The sequence below is a fragment of the Varanus komodoensis genome, unplaced genomic scaffold, assembly GCF_004798865.1.
Source record: "Varanus komodoensis strain SLA01 unplaced genomic scaffold, ASM479886v1 scaffold18_1, whole genome shotgun sequence".
In the NCBI taxonomy this organism is placed as follows: domain Eukaryota; kingdom Metazoa; phylum Chordata; class Lepidosauria; order Squamata; family Varanidae; genus Varanus; species Varanus komodoensis.
In genome coordinates, this window is record NW_025335548.1 from 900349 (window position 1) to 917058 (window position 16710).

Here is a 16710-nt window from a genome sequence, read left to right on the forward strand (position 1 = left end):
GGGCGGCGCCGAGGAGGCCGCCGCTGCTGCCGCCGCCGCCGCGGCAGCCGCGGAGGCCGCGGCGCTGCTGTTGAGGCCGGCGGCGGCGGCGGCGGCGGCGGCGGGCGACTGGTAGAGGCCCGGGTGGCGGAAGCTGCACAGCAGCTCGGGCCGCGAGTAGGGGTGCGAGAGCGCGCGGAAGGTGTCCAGCGGGCGGATGGAGGTGGCGAAGGGCGAGGCGGCCGCTCCGGACGCCGCCGCGGCCGCCGCGGCCGCCGTCACCCCGACGTGCGGGTAGTAGTGCAGAGGCACGTGCGAGTGGAAGGGGTAGGGCAGGCTCCCGGTGGCCGCCGCGTGGGTCATCATGTACGTGTAGAAGCTGGGGTCCGCCGGGTGGGGCCAAGACATGGCCAGCCGCTGCCGCTTGTCCTTCATCCGCCGGTTCTGGAACCACACCTGGGGGCGGGCGGGGCGGGCGGGGGCGCGGGCGGGCGGCGAGTGGACGAGACAGGGGGGGAGAGAGGACACGACGGCTTTAGACGGCAGCACTTCGCAAGCAGCACGCCCCCCTCCCCTCCCCTCCCCTCGCCTCGCCTCCCCTCCCCTCGCGCTTCCACAGGCCGCGGCCGTGCGGGGCTGCCGGGGCCGTGCGCCTCCTCGGGCCTCGCTCCCCGCCCGGCCTGCGGGCGCCGCCTGAGCATCGCCCGCCGCAGGCGCCGGGGGGCCGTGCCCTGGGCCCGGGCCTGCGGCACAGCGCGGGGCAGAGGCGAGGTTTCCGCGGCAGCGCCCGGGTTTAGGCCGGGATCAAGGCTCGGAGGACTCGCGGCACACGCGGTTCGTGTTTCCCGTGCGCACTGAGGGGAAGCGGGAAGCCTTCCGCCGCCTCTCCGAGCACCTTTGGAAACCATTTGTCTCTCGAGTGTCCTCGCTCTAATGGTTTTAACGGAAAGCTCCCCTCCCCTCTTTCCACACTGAAATGTAATCAGGAACGGCACCGCTCTCCCCGGGCGAGGCGGCAGGCCAACCAGGCTGAGCGGAAGCGCGGCTTTGGCTTTGGCTTTGGCGAAAGCAAGGAAGTTTTAAACTTTCACACAAACCGGATTTCAAATTAGGTTGCAAGACAGGGTCAACGACAAATTTTCCAAAGATCCAAACCGCAGTAAGGCTAATTCCTCAATGATATGGAAAGGCTGAGGGTTTTACCCACGGAACGAACAAAACACCCTTTACAAGGAAACGCCACTATCTTTCCACGGCTCCTTCAGTTCATCATCCCCCCTTTCCAGCTGATATTTAATTGAGCCAATTATTCAAAATAATTCTTTCCAAAGATATAAGACAGTAATCAATGGTTTTTTTATAACCTTGAAAACCGAACACAGTGTTAGTATTATGAACGCATTTAGACGGTCATCCCTTCTCCCCTGTTTTTGTATACTGCCTTTATTCTGAGTATTGGGAACGGAGTTGGGGTGGCTTTAATATCACAAAGGGCCCCGTCACTTTAACTGCAATCCTATACACATTTATCTAGGAGTAAATCACAGGCTTTTCTGGGACTTACTTTCGAGTAGATATGGATAGAATTATTGTTACATCTTCATTGAGTTGGTGTAAAATAAACTCGATAGAAAGGTATCCTAAATGTCTCCATTAAGTTGCCTATTCTACCAACTTTTGGGGGTAAAATATATTTCATTAATTGCCTTTCCCCCTTTTTCAGCTCTTTGACCAAGTGAAAAACGATTAAGAGGAGGAAAAGAGTTGTCTACGCCTGAAGAAGGAAGGAAGGAAGGAAGGAAGGAAGGAAGGAAGGAAGGAAGGAAGGAAACCAACGAACGAGGGAGAGAGGTGGAGAGCGGGAAAGACAGCGGGAAAGACGGACAAGAGCTAAGCGGGCGGATGGGAGCGCTGGCCTCGGGGTGCCTGCGTCCGCTGGAGCGCAGCGCTCGGCCCTGCTTGATCTGGGCGCCCCAAGGCGCGCGCGGCCCCGCACGGCCTCCTCGGGCTGGTGGTGGCCGGAGAACGAGCAAGCGCGCCGCCCGCCCGCCCGCCGCCCGCCCCTCGCCCCCCGGTACCTTGATGGTGGTCTCGGGCAGGTTGAGCGCGGCCGCCAGCTCGCAGCGCCGGGGCCGGGACACGTAGTTCTCGCGGTAGAACTCCTTCTCGAGGCGCGCGATCTGCTCGCGGGTGAAGGCGGTGCGGTACCGCCGCACCTGGTCGGCTCCCGAGCTGGAGCTGCTCAGGGCGCTCCCGCCGTGCAGGCTGCCCAGGCTGGAGGCCGAGGTGGTGGTGCTGGGCGCCGAGCTGCCCTCCGGGTAGCCTGCCGAACACAAGGCAGCAGAGAGGCGCTGATTTCCGGGGAGGGTTCGCGCGTAACCCGGCCTCCCTCTCCCTCTGATAATTAATGCTGGCTGTCATGGATACAAATTGCCCCGTTAATAGAATCAATAAAAGTTTCTCTCCGTCTTCTCCTCCTCCTCCTCCTCCACCACCTCTCTTTCTTCTTCTCTTCTTTCTCCCTTTCGCTTTTCAGATCAGTGCATAAAACCAAAGGATGCCAAGAAAACCAAATATCCTTTTCAAAGAATAAAAATCGATCACTAACAGATTCTACTCTTGGCAACCAATTCCCCAAAGAAAGTGAGAGTTTTCCCAAAACCTTGGCGCTGAGATTTGCTGTCTCTTGCTGTGCACGCTTGCCTTCCTCGTTTTTCATTTCACAGGCACCAAGTTGTGGCTGTAAAGTGAACAACGTGCCTCTTTGGACTGTAAATTAGTGCTCTGATAGGACACCTTTGGTACAAGGTAAATCTCCCCGCAGTCCAGAAAGAAACCATCTGATTGGTGATCATAATTTTGCAAGCGGCCTTGGTTAGGATTTGTTTCCATGCAGACTTTGGAAAAGTTGCTAGATGATTCCAGGGATTATGATGTATTGTTTCTAAAAGTTAAGAACGCCGAGGGAACCATTCTTTGCAGGGCAGAGGAAAATAAGAACACAAAATAAATGGACCATTTTTTCGAAGGACATCCGTGCTGACAGAATGCATCAAACAGAAAGTCTGATGCACGGGCATTTGCTTCAGTTAAAAGAAACATCCAGATACACTTTGTGTAAACTGCACCGAAGGAAGTATAAATACAATGTCAAACTGCTGTCTGGGAGATGGCCGCTTATAAACACTCTGTTATAAATACACTGTACGAAAATTGCTGGAGAGGCACCTGCCTGCACTTGCAATCGAAAAACAGACTGTCCAATTACTCTGTGGGTGACACTTGGTTCTGGGAATAACCAGCGCGAATTCCGTAGGAGAAATACCCAGATGCACTTAGCCCCTGATGGACACAAGAAATACACCAGCTCCGCTCGGTATGTTGTGAGCTGCTCACTTCGGCACCACAGCACAAATCCCAGCCCAGACTGAATCCCACCGAGCGATGGATACTCTACCTGGCGTGCCCCTCCGCGGCGTGTGACCTCCGCAGCCGCCTGCACGTACTGCCGGCTGCGTATCCACACTCCGGAAAGGGCCATCCTGCACCCCGGGAATGGTTACACTGCCTTTGTGAGCTGCGCGGGCTTACAGCAGGCAGAACCTCTCAAGCAAAAACTGAATTCGGAACGAAAGGGCGCATTTTTTAAAGGGAAGGGGGAAAAGGAAAGCTCGAGGGCTGGTTCTGCTGAACGCTTAGATGCACTCATCCACCCCCCCCCCCGCTTTCTTCTTGCCCCAGTAAACGCCCGCTTTCGGGCGGGGGCCGACCTGGAGAGAGGGCGAGGGATGGGGTTACCTTTGCTATTGTTTTCCTTCAGCTGGGAGGAAGCCAGGCCGGTGGGCGAGCGGAGCGCGGAGCAGCCCACCTCCGCGTCGCTGCTCATTTCTGCCTCTTGAGCGATTTCTGAGTAATGGCTGATTTTCTTCCTGCTGTCGGAGGGCGGCAGTTCCGAGGCGACGGCGCTTTCGCTGTTCTGGTGCTGAAGGTTGAATAAAGTGTCTATCTCGAACTTGCCTTTGGCAGGGATGTCCCCCATCGAGCCGTGCAGGGAGGCGGAAGTGAGCCTCGGGCTGAGGCGGCCGCCGTGCGGCGAGTTTTCGAGGGCTTCCAGCACGGCGCTGCCCGCCGAGTCCGACAGATTCGACAGCCTCTTGCCCGCCGTGGGGCTGTGCAGCCCTCTCTCCATCAGGATCATCTCTTTTCTTATTCTTTCCATCATCGCAGCTTTCTCCCCCCTCCCCTGAAAAAGCGGTCTCTGTCTCGCTCGCTCGCTCGCTCGCTGGCTCGCGGTTCCAAGGGTTGCCCGTCCTAATGAGCGCCCTGCAGCAGGGGCTAATTCGCATTCAGCCCTGCGAGCGTCTCTAAATATTATCACCTCTTTTGGAGGGAGGCGTGAAAAAGAAAAAGAAGAAGAAACGAGAGGTAAAAGCGAAGGGAATGGCTGGTCAAAATGACCCATACATCCTTTCTAGCCCCGAAATGTCATTCATCACAAAAAGGAGCGCTCGTCATTAAGGTACGAATGACGCTGGTCGAATAATCATTTATTGTAACAGGTTTATAAGCAAATAAATACACGATCCTGTCAGCGGATAATGAAGGCGGCTTCTGAGTAGACAAATAGATCCAGGTAGGGCAGCAGGAAGACCAGGAGTGGAGAGCAGGGCGCCTGTCCTCAACTCGATCAGATCTTGCATGGATTGCTCTGGGGTTTGGCCTCTGGGGTGAAATTGACAGTCTGATTAATAAAACGAACTGAGCAACATTTCCCCCTTCATTTAGGTGCATCATTATGCTCTGATTCCCCCCTTCTTTCCTTCCCCACCCCTCTTTGCTTGTATGTGTGTGTGCGTGCGCGCGCGCGCTGGCTTTTTAGCTCCTAACGATGCGGCGTCTTTCTCGTTTGTCCTCCGACAGAAACGCAGGCTAAATGACAGGGGAGGCTTGGATTTCGAGGAAGGCATTTTAGGGAAAACCTCGGGAAGGAGAAAAGCTGCCAAAGGTGGAGGGGGTGAACCCCTCCCCCCACCCCAGCCCACCCCAGCCCAGCCCCAGATTTGGCTGCCTTTTAATCACCTTTCTTTCCTGTTTGAGAAAGCGAATGGGCTTCCTTGGAAAAAAGATCAGCTTGCCCTTTACACACTCGCTGGCACGCGCGCATACGAAACACCCCCTTTTCAGACTTCAGCAACTAACCCGGCGTATACATACCAGCCCAAGATCATCTAAGGCAAAGCGCAGTCCCTGTGTGGAACTCCGAATTGGGATCCCAGGGCGTACAGCGAATTTCCTTAACACATCCACCAACCACGGGTTATTTGGGGCTCCTTTGCTTTTCCTAGAGAGGGGGCTTTCTGTATTCCCGCAACTGCTCTAAAGTCCTTCCTTCTCCTGTGGTTCAAAAATTTCTCTCTAGTTAACTGAGAGAACGAGAGAGAGAGAGAAGTTCCAAGGAATCTTAAAGATATGATTTAAAGCACCAAAGGCGGCAGGGGTCGGGGAGCCTTCGTTCGTTCGTTCGTTCGTTCATTTATTCATTCTCTACCTAGATTTCTCTCCCAGCCTCCTTCTCCTCTTTCAATCGAAGCTCTGTGACTTCTAATTTTGAATTTAATTAATTAATTAATTTTTAAACGGGCAAAGGACATGTTTCGGGGCTTTCAGAAGCTTTTAGGACTGGCAAAGGGTGAGACCCCGGAGGAGTCCCCATGACCATCCCTCCCCCCCCCGTCTCCTCTGCGAAGTTACCTGGCTGTCAGCTCGCCCATCTGTTTCTCCTCTCCCTCTCTCTCTCTCTCTCTCTCTCCCTCTCTCTGTTCCGAGGTGCCGCGGAACGACCAATCTCTCCCAGCGCTTTAAGCGACACCAGGGACAGCGCTTCGCCGGCCTTCCTATCGGAAACTCTCTCGCCCTCTTCAGTGAGATCTTTGATTGCAATCATGACGCCGAGGGCAGCCGCTTAAGCGAAGATAAAGCCCTTGTCATTAGCATCCTGGGAGCGCCTCCTGAGCGCTCCTGCGCGCAGCCTCTGCCAGGCGAGGGAGGCCTGTTTTCGGAGCGTCGCCCCACTTCTCTCCCGCCCCCCTCCACAAACACGCTCTTGATTCCGCAAAAGTTTACACTGCTGACATCGATGGAGAATACAAATACCCCCGTGTCTTTCCCATGATCGAACCATGCCCGCGGCTCTCCACCACGCCCCCAGAATACACCCGTCTCCCAAAAGCGGAGTGCTGCCTCGCGCATCCAACAGTGCGAGCCTATGCGTGTTTAATCCGGAGTCAGTCCCAGTGAATTTAACGAGTTTCACTCCAAGGTAAATGGGCGCAGGTTCGTCGCCCAGGGCTTGTGTACGGAATGAAACACTCAAAACACAATCGATTCCAAGGGAACAGAGGTAAGCCCGCGACTCAATTTCGCCATTAAGACCACTTCCCTGTAACTTGAACGACCGCCTGCCTGCGATCTGTGACCCTTTGTGCCAGGAATCGGGTAGAAACTGGACGTATGAGTTAGCCACAGTGAAAGTACGGTCTGTGTGGTTTCACGGCGGTCGGGGAAGCGTTTCAGCGGGGCGGAGGGCCGCAGGGCCCGCGCCGGAATCCTGCTAGCAGCTCTGGAATACCGGTGCCGCTGCTCTGAGCTGGATTCCGACACACCTCTCTCCTGCAGTCCCTAGGTAAGAGGAGACACGTTTCTAGCTGAAAGGGTTTACTCAGGAGTGACTGTGTGAGGAATAAAAAAAATGTGCCTGGGAAGAAGCCCACAGAGTCTCTCACAAAGACTCCCCTTTGTGGAATCTCGCGTGGAGTCCCTGCTATTAGCCCTAGGTAGAGTAAACCCACATCAATGAATGGGTTTATATGGGACTTACGTCCTATTTATTTATATAGGGTTGCTCTGCCTAAGACTGACCAGGATACTTCCCTAGCACGGTTTGATTCTCAGCGTATTGCTCAGAAGTAACCAAAGCCTTCTACGGACTTTCTCGCGAGTAAAGTTATCAGAGCGGCCTTTGAGGGCCCTGCAGTGGAGGGTTGTTCACCAGATCCAGCCCAGGCTTTCATTACGAGTATTCCGTCAGCCCAGGTGTGAATGCAGCTGCAGCAGCGAAGGGAAGGCCGGGCACAGATGACAACAGGAAGAGGTGAAAACGGCCAGCACACTGGGAGTAGCCCAGGCTCCTGCCGCGGCACAGAAGCCTCAGCCTCTGGGTCGTTCGCGTTGCAAGATCTGCAGGTCTATCTTTCCATCTCCCTGGATGCGCTGTTGTACACACACACTGAAATACTAGCCGGCATTGCTGGGAACTAAGCCATGTCCAATCGACTTGGCAAGCTCCCTTCATCCGAGCGAGTTAGGCGCAGACCTCTTGGTTAGTAACGGGGGGGGGGGGGGGGGCAACAAAACGACGTGCTACTGTCTGCTTCCGAGGGGCCACAATTCCGGCCTCCAGCGGAAACCTCTTCCTCGCCTCTTTGGCTCTGAAGCCGCTCACGTTCTTTCCTGGGATCCAAGGACCCACCCAGAGACTCGAAATTCACCAAACTTCCGCGTGGACGCGTTGCCCGTGGAGCAGGCCTCCTCCGGGCAGTCGCGCCGGCAAAGGAAGAGCAACACCCGGTCGCGGAGCGCATCGGGAGCTACCTAACGGATTTGCGCGTGACTTTGCAAGCGGGGACCGTGGATGAGTCTGTGATGGAAAATCCCCCGTCTCTCACATGCACATGGAGGTATCTGGGGTGAGGAACGGGTCGTAAAAAGCAAAGCGGAAGTCTGCGGGCGGCTTTATTGCTGTCCTCTGGCGCCCCCGTCTGTTTTTCCCCCGAAGCTCTGGTGCCTCCTCTCCCAGCGCACCTCCGTACTTTCAGGAAACACGCGTGTAGGTAGCCACATCTTCGGCGCATAGACACGCCTCTGCTCCAAGGCGAAGCCAGGACGGATTCGGAACCCAGAAGGGCTTCGCCCCCTTGACTGGAAGGAGAATTCCTGTGTGGTGGGGTGGCATTATGAGGATTGATGTTGACACTTTGCAGTGGAAGAGCGGCTGCATTAAGTCTTGCCCGCAAGTTCGCCCAGACTTTCCCCTTTTACTGGTGTCACTTGATATTCTGCACCTTTTAAAGGATACCAGCGCTTGAGTTATGTGAAACGTCTTTCCTTCGTACGAGAGCGAAAGCTTAATCCACCCCATAAAAAGGGCTTTAATCCTCAACCACGGCTGCACCCCTAAGCGCAGTTGCCTGGGAGTAGAGCCCATTTCGCACCCCGGGGTTTACTTCGGAGTAAACACGCAGACGATTACGCAGCGGCGATTAAGTAAGAGGATTGGTCTGAGTGTGCTCCTGCCAGCTGGGCCGCGCTCCCGCCCCCTCTCCCAGAAAGCACACTCTTAATGAAGTCGTTATTTGATATTTCTAGACTCCCAAATTAATTGGCTGGAAGGCTCCCTAGAACGAGCCTTCATTTAGGAAACCATTTCTTGGAGCTCCGCTTTTTCTTTTTTCTTTTTGGTAGCATGTTTGAAAAGGGGAATGTTAGCAGGGAAATGGAAAGGACGGCTTTTGCTTGGGCCGTGTTTACCCAGTTGTTCTTCTAAGTTTTATGTAGCTGCCACGGCCTGAAGCCAAGCTTTTAAATCTCCCCCGCCCTACTTCTAACAAGTTGTTCCCTGCGACATCAAAGCATAGGCGATCCTTGTTTGTTAAGTTTTAATGGAGGGGGTCTCATCCGACTTAATTGAAATGGAGCACATGTTTCAAGTGGACCTAGTCCCCCACCAGCTTTTAGAGAGTCAAAGTGCTCCTAGGAAGAAGGCTGAGTAAATATTTGTTTCCCGTCTTTACTGCGGGTCCTTTGAGGTGAACTGCAGAGCGTTCCTGCGACAGCAGGTAATAAACCCGGCCGTCCCCGCAACGTCTCCGCAGAGAAGCGCGGCTTAACGTTTCGGCGGTGTTTACATCTGTCTAGACCCTCCCAGGCCAGACCTTCGGGATGAACTTGATTTCACCGCGACTGTCGGCGGAGCCTGCAGGGGTCACGGGGAGGGTCAGCCCGCTGGGGCTGCTCCCAGAGCGGGGAGGGAGCGGGGGGTCCGCCCCCGCCCGTCGGGCGAGCAGCCCGCTCAGCGCCCGCAGCCGGCCCGCGGATCGCCCGGGCACGGCGGGCTCTGCGGCTCGGCTCGCCTCGGGCGCAGAGCGGGGCGGCCGCCTCCACGTGCGTTTTCCAGCGGGTCGGCCTTCAGCTCGCCCCTGGGGGCTGCCCGTGGCGGGCGGGCGTGCGTGCACCAGCGCGCTCTCTCGCACACTCGTGCAAGGGAAAAGCAACAGCTACGAAGGGTAGCCGCGTCGACAAAGTGCCTGCACCCCATTTAACTGTCCGCATATACTTCAAACAGCTGCATAAGGAAACCTCCACCGTCGACGCCTTCTGTGTGCACGCGCCGCAGTGCTATGGCTGGCTGGACAGAAAACCGTCCCATACCTCCCAGCACGACTGCTTGGGAAATAGTGAGAGTTGCGGGACTTTTTTTTTTTTTTTTTTTAATAAAGATGCTTCTTCTGTGCAAGCATCCTTAGGATGGCACCCTCCGTTCTTTACCTGTGATTGCGGAAAACTATGAATTTTTAAAGAGAGACAATAATCTCAGGAAGGCATATTCGATGGCGGATACATTTCTGTGTTTCCAACCATGCTATTTAATCCGGAGCCATCCAAAGAAACTGTTTTTTCAATGTGGGACTCTCCCTGGGCTGCGTCTTTCTCCGTCTCTCCCGCGGAAGACACGCAGTGCCCGCTTCGCGTGCCCGAGGAGGAAGCGAGGCCGGCAGCGAGGGGCGCCTGGTGTCCCAGGGCGATGCTGACACTAACAACGTGTGGGGAAAGTGCGGTTTCCAAGAGGAGCATCGGTGCCATGCAGCATCGCTCCTTGCCCTTGACTTGCCTCTGTGCCTTATGCCCTTTCTCTCCCGCAAGTCCCAAGGAAGAGCCGGACCGGCTGAGTTTCCACTGACCCCTTGGCTAATGATTGCGGGAAAGAGGGGAAGAGGGGTCTCGGGAAATCCACACAATTGCGCGACCATTTTAGCATAGAGGTCACTGCAGAGGCGGGCCAAGCCCCGTGCTCGGCGCCCGGGCATCTGCGCGGCACCGGCTCGCGGAGAAGGGACGGTGGGACCTCCGCCGCGAAACGCGCAGGGCCATCTAGCGGACAAGCTTAGGCGCTGCAGCGTCAAAAGGAACCCGGGAGAGGACCCGACTCAGAGCGAGAAAGCCTTCCCTGCCGAAACCTCGCACATGCACACATAAATGCATATCTGTAGATGCTCACACCTCAGCTAACCTTCGGATCGGTGGCCTGTTTCCTTGTGGTTTCCGTAGGAGGTGTGAATGGCCACCAGGTATGGCCCGCACAAGCTGGAGAGGTACAAGGCACGTCGGATTCCTGCTAAAGAAGGATCTTAGATCATTTCCCGCTGGATTAAACCTTGTGAACTGTTTGTATTATGTCAGGTGGGCAGCAGGGGATGCCCAAATGGGACAGATTATGCCACAGCAAACGTTTCAGCCCGAGGATGAAATGCTGCACCGGCAGAGCTGCACCTCTCGCCTGCTTACTCTAGAGGAAGTCCCACTGAACGCAGTCGAACTTGCTTCAGCGCAGCCATGCACAGATTTCGATCCTGGCCACCCTCCGGCGCGCTCTGCTGCTCGCTCCAGCCGCAGCTAGAATGCTCTCCTGTATTATACATTCTCATCTTGCGGGAGGACTGAGTTTACATTCAGGCTGCAGCTGAAGTCAAGTCCAGAGAGCCTCGGCTGTTGGGCGGTATAAGACCAAAACAAACAAATGTAAAGTCCAGTCGATGTTGATATGGAAGACTGACGCTGGCCATTATCCCCCCATTGAAATTAAGTGGCATTTCGACTGAGAAAAGCCCTGTTTATGGGTGACGTTTGATACCTGTGTATGGCGCAACCCCGTACCGAAAAAGTCAGCTGCTGGTAAATGCGACTTTTAGGGAATAAGACAACTTTCGATATACACCGTTCCAAGGATCTGGCTGAAGTTAAGTAATGTTAAGCGCCATTGATTTCAACTGGAGAAACTGAAACTCTCGATTAAGTTTCCTATTTAAGCTATTTATGTCAAACGGCTTAAAAGAGTTTTGCATTGACCGATTGGCTGTGATAGTCTGGAGCCTCTACTGATAAATCTAGAAACAGCTGGTCAGAGTAAAATTATCTTCGGTTGTGATTAAATCTTCTCTTACTTATAATGATGAAAGCTAAATTCCTAAATCTGTTTACTTGGGAGCAAGTCCTGCTGAGGACATTAAGATCTACTTCTGAATAGACCGATCTTCCTGCCTACCCAGGATCATACTGTAAATCATTGTCTAAGGCTGCAATATTGATGAGAGATCCTAGTCAAACAATCTTAAATAAAGGTATAAGATATGTGTGAACAGGACCGTGCTTTTGACCATGTAGGTCCCATTTGAAGCCCAATTACACCCACACATAGAAGCTTAGATTTCTGGAAAAGGGACAGTAAAATCTTCACCTGACGGAAGGTCGTGAATTAGATTAGAACTCAGGCACTGCAAGCAAGTAGGCAGACAAATGCCAACGCACCAGCAGGGAAAAACAATTGAAATCCGGCCAATTCCCCCCCCCCCATTCTTTCATAGGGCCGCACTGATGGCTACCCTGAATTAAAAATTCGGGTCCACTCTTTAAAAAAAAAAGATGAGATTTTCTGCAGGAAGATAAAGCGTTAGAAACTAGCCTGGGCACTGGGTGGATTTTCCAAGGCACTGCGTGTGCACAGTGCAGAGAACGCTCCCGGTCGAAGGGCTGGAGCGGGGCTTGGGAGACCCAGGTTCTAGTTCCCAAGCATGGTGACTCTCGGCCTCCACCTCGCGGGCTGGCTGTTCGGGGGATCAAATGGAGAGAATGCGGAGGATTATTAGCTGCCTTGACTTCTTGGATGGGAAAAGAGTGGGATATAAATGGCACAAATGAATAGCTACGTAAAATGAGCAGGCTGATCTGTATGGGTGGCGATCAGGCCACTCGGAATGCATCTGGAGCACCCACTGAGCATCGTCAGTCTGTCTAACTTCTCTGTCCGCAGGATGGGCCTGATGGAAAGGCAGCGACCGTTTCGAAAGGAGAGCGTGGGTCAAGTATTGGCGTGGCAAGCAATCGTCACTTATGCGTGCGATTGTCTGGTCGGTGTTTTGTTGTTGTGCTAATAGCAGGTGGCTTCTCTCATCTCCATTTCTTGGAGGACACCGGCTCGTTTGGATGGGAACAGTTCCAGGCTTCGGGCTTACTTTATTTCTAGGACCATAAAAAAAGCGAGAAAGTCAGATCGTACTCAAGAATCCGGTTAGGGTGGATGACAGGAAGGTTGAAACAGTGGTTCATTAGGAAACGATTTTGCCTAGCTATTAGATTAGGTCGCTGGCATACTGGGGAGGAAATGAGATAATTTCTTCTAAAAGCACCAGTCACACCTTCTTCCCTCCCCCACGCCGTCTCCCACCCTCCCCAGCTTTGCAGGAAGCCCCTCACCCAGTTCCCTGGGTACCCAGATGCAGCCGAAAAACTGTTTATACTGATGCTGCCTGTGCCATTTGCAAATGGAAAATGTACAGAAGGGATGATGTCAGCGACACACACATGGACTAAAGGCCAAGGGGGAGGGCGAGGAAAACCATTCGGAAAAGGTGCAGTTGCGCAGCCCGGGGCTTCTTGGCTATGCGCCTCCCCCAGGCACTTCCAAACCGGACAGTCTGGCTCGAGAAGCGTGTTTTCAGATAAAGCCCCTCTTCTTCTTGCCCCTTTCTAGGCTTGCTTAAAACCAGAGGGTCATCCTGACCGGCTGCTCTGCTTCTGTAATTCCTGGTGAATCTGTTCGCAGGTTGGACTGATCTGGAAAACCTCAGCCGAAGTCAGAGCAGCAGGTTTGGCGCACTTATGAAAGGCGGCCGAGTGTTTTCTCTGCTTTAGAAAGCTTGTTAGCCTTGTGAGCTCATTATTTTGATTCCCCTTCGCAGGATCCTGTCCCAGGCCGGTCCTGCATTTCGAGACACCTCACAAAAAGAAAAGACAAGAAAAAACCTGACACCACTGATCTCAAAGCACTCTTTTAGTCTAGTGCACACCGTCCTGGGATAAATGGGTCCAACACAGGATGGAAAAGTTGCAGATCATGGCAGGCAACTTACAGCGATCCTTGATTCTCCCCAGAAAAGAAAAAAATAAAAGAGAAAATGGGAAACGGGATCCAGTACAACAAGCCACGATTCCACGCTTTTTGCACCCCACTGATTTCGATGGGAGTGAAATTCACGAGGAGGGGGCAGGGTTCCTCAATGAGTGGATTGTGTCCTTTCAAGGGCTCAGCTCTGTCTGGATTGTCCTCATGACCCTAGCTCATCTTTCTTACACTTTGGGGAAGAGTGGAAGAATTTTAGATAAATACCTTGATCCAATAATGCACAGATCCAAGGGAGCAATTTCGGGGTGTCGGCTTAAATGTGTTGGTGTAGGAATAATATTCTATTTGGATATTTGTACTTTGGCAGGAATATCTTCTAATGTCAAAGTTGTCCAAACAATGTGCTATTAATTAGAAGAAAAGAGAAAAGAAAAGATAGAAGTCAGTTGAATAGGAAAAAGTTTCCTTTCCTTTCCTTCCTTTCCTTTCCTCTCCTTTCCTTTCCTCTTCTATTAATGCCCTTCGTAACCACTTCCTAATTAGCGCCTGGTTTACATGTCCTGGAAGCAAATAGGAACGGGTTTCAGGCAGGAGCGAACTGTGTGACCTTTGTCAGCTTGGCTCGCTGGCCTGTTGAGTCGATCAGGAGCGCACGAGTCAAGGAAGCCACCAGGACGAACCTGAACTTGCGTTCGCCGCCAGCCTCTCGCTGTTGTGCCGCCTGGCACCGCTTTGTCATCTCCCGCTCCATTCTCAGCGGCTGCCAAGGGCTCTTTGGAAAGCTGCAAGCCCCACGAGAAGACCTGCTTTCGTGCTGCTTCGCTGTGCGTGTTGCGCCTATTTCGTCCCCCGGGACTGAGAAGACAGCGCTGTAATGTCTCCTGTGGCGCAGAAACGCCACGGCACCCTCGACAGCTGGTTTGTTTGGATCCAGGATCATCGAATCGACACTGATTTCCCTGCGGGGGAGCCCTGTCTTTTCTCAGTCCTGTTAGGTGTTTTTTTTTACCTTCTCGTCTGGTCTCATAATGCCTCTGCCCGCCTTCGAAGGTGAGGAATCCTCTCTGTATCATCCCAGTGCTTTTACAGATTTTTTTTTTAAAAAAAACAGACTTAGCTGTCCAGATGCTAAATAAAATAATGTTTTTGCGCACGGGGACACGCGCGCGCTGCCATATTCGAGGATTTTTTTCTTGCTTGCTTTCCAGATTATGTCCTGCCGTTAAGTTGGTAAATAAAGAAGTTCAGGCTGGGGAAATAAAAATATAGCAGAACAGTTCTTCGAATCCAGGCGCTTCTCTTTCAACAGGGTGGAGCGTTTCTACGTCGAACCATGCCCGGCTGCTCCGGGGAAATTCACCACTCACGAAGGGGGCTTAAGGAGGATCTCCAGCCCCCCACAGAACCGACCAACTCCTGTTCCAGTCCGGACCGAACCTACCTGAGGGTTGAACCTGCTCAGAGTTAGTCGCGGATTAGCACTGGGCAGCATCGCAGTGCGCGGCTGCAGTTTGAAGGGGCACCAGAAGCCCGATCCTATGAACGCTGGCTGGGAAGAAAGGCCGAGAAGTAAGCCGCATTTCTTTCAAAGGAAGTTTTTTTGGGCTCGAAGTGTAGCCTCCCTTGCTCTTAAACAGAGTACTTGTTCTGCTTTGCAGCTGAAATAAACAGCGCAGCGCAGCAGCAGCGCTGTCTGTCTGTCTGTCTGTCTGTCCATCTGTCTGACCCTTTGTCTCTGAAACAGATGGATTCTCTTGTGGGAGCCCCCAAGACGATGTGCCGGTTGGAAGATTTGCCACACGCCAGAATATTCGCCCGTCTGAAAGCAAGACAGAACAACCCGGCGCTGGTGAAAGACACCTTGAGCGGAACAGCGTGAAAGCTCTCCGGCCACCGGGTGGATAAACGCGTCTCGGCTTTGGTGGCCAGCACTTGGGCCGGACAGACAGCGGTGCCCCTTTTGCTCGGTGCGTCTGCGTCCATTATTCGGGATCCTTGCATAGCGGAACCGTGAATAGAAAAGACGACCTCTTAACCTTGACCTTAGGCTCTAGCGGCGAGGATCGTGCGCAGAAGTAGTCGGAGAGGTCGTAAAGCCTTGGCGAAAACAAATAAAATCACACGGACTTTCTTTGGTGTGCACTGGGATGGGATCGGAGTGTAAGTGGGGGCCAATCGTAGACTGGACAACTAAAACAGACGGGCGCCCTTGGAAGGGGGAAGGGAAGGCTTCAGGCGCTCTCGCCAGCAGCTCGTCAGCTCCTGCGCCCCGTGGAACTCGGCCCAAGCGCGGAGGCGAACTGCTCTTCGCGACCCCCTCGTGGCTCGAGGAGAAACCACGCGGCGCAGCAGGAGCGCAACGACCGCGCCAGAGCAGGCGCCCAGAAAGCTGCAGGGCCCCCTCCCCCTCCCCGCTCCATTTCCTTCTCCTCCTCGCCCGCCCGCCCGTCCTGCCTTCCTCCCCCCCGCCGCTTTTAGTTGCAAAGGCTCGCTGCCTGCCACCTTCGGGCCCAGCCCTTCGGGGTCGCGCGCAGGGCTGAAAACTTCGTTGCGCGGGTTTGGGCGAGCGTGCATGTGCGCGCGCGCGTTTGCGCCTGCGCTCCTGCACACAGCGCCTGAAAGCGAGGCGGTGGGGTCGGCGCCTTTCATTCCCCCCCCCCCCGATCTGGTTCGGAGTGGATGTCACTCCCCCCTCTGCGGCTGTCAGAGAGGGGAGGGGGTGGGGCGACCGTATTTACATCTTCCTATTCCTCCCCCCCACCCCTTCCTTTGCAAAAACAGAAACGGCGCATCCCTGCCGAAACGCTGCCGCGCAGCTACGTAGGAAGGAAAGCGGAGACGGGGGAAGAACGAGGGGCTGGCAAGGCGCCCCCCGCCCCCCCCCGCGCTGCCTGGCTCAGCTTCCCGGCGGCCGGGTCGGGGTCACGTGGGCCGCGGCGGCCAATGCAGGGCCGGGCTGGGCCCGCTGCGCCGCCAGGGCCGCTCCCCCCCGCCCAACGTGGCCTTGGTTTTTATAAACCATCCCGGGCGCCCGGAGAGGGAGGCCGCCGCCGCCTCCGCCGCCGCCGCCGCCGCTGCCCGCGTCAGCCCGGCCCGCCGCCCCGCAGCCCCACGCCATGAGCGCCCGCGGGCCGCCGCTCGGCCAAGCCGGGCACGGGCAGGAGGAGAGGCGGCCGCAGCGGCAGCAGCAGCCCCAGCAGCCCCAGCAGCAGCAGCCCCGTCGCCGCCGCCAGCCCCCGGGCTGCCTGGCGCGGGAAGCATGAGCCGCGCGGCGGGCGGCTGGGAGATGGAGGCGCTGCGGGCGGACGCCGGGGGCGGCGGCGGCGGCGGCGGCAGCGGGCAGTGCCGCAACTTTCTGTCTCCGCCGGTCTTCGGGGCGGCGCCGTCGGGGCGCCCCGCGGGCTCCGCGGCCTCCGGCTTCTCCTACGAGCGCTCGGGCTCCTCGGCGGCGGCGGCGGCGGCGGCGCGCTCTTCCTCGGCGGCGGCGGCGGCGGCGG

At 55.2% G+C, this 16710-nt stretch overlaps 2 protein-coding genes across 2 annotated transcripts in view; one reads left to right on the forward strand and one right to left on the reverse strand.

The window, feature by feature from the left end:
• The window catches only part of EVX2 (even-skipped homeobox 2), an 8587-nt gene extending 4386 nt beyond the window's left edge, over positions 1–4201 (reverse strand). Inside the window, exons 1-3 of the mRNA XM_044427059.1 lie at positions 3778–4201; positions 2058–2302; positions 10–435 (exon numbers count right to left, since the gene is read on the reverse strand). Coding sequence (XP_044282994.1) covers positions 10–435; positions 2058–2302; positions 3778–4201 — 1095 coding nt within the window. The remainder of the gene's footprint in view (positions 1–9; positions 436–2057; positions 2303–3777) is intronic.
• A 12271-nt stretch (positions 4202–16472) lies between these two features.
• HOXD13 (homeobox D13) overlaps positions 16473–16710 on the forward strand; it is a 2546-nt gene continuing 2308 nt past the window's right edge. Inside the window, exon 1 of the mRNA XM_044427091.1 lies at positions 16473–16700. Coding sequence (XP_044283026.1) covers positions 16473–16700 — 228 coding nt within the window. The remainder of the gene's footprint in view (positions 16701–16710) is intronic.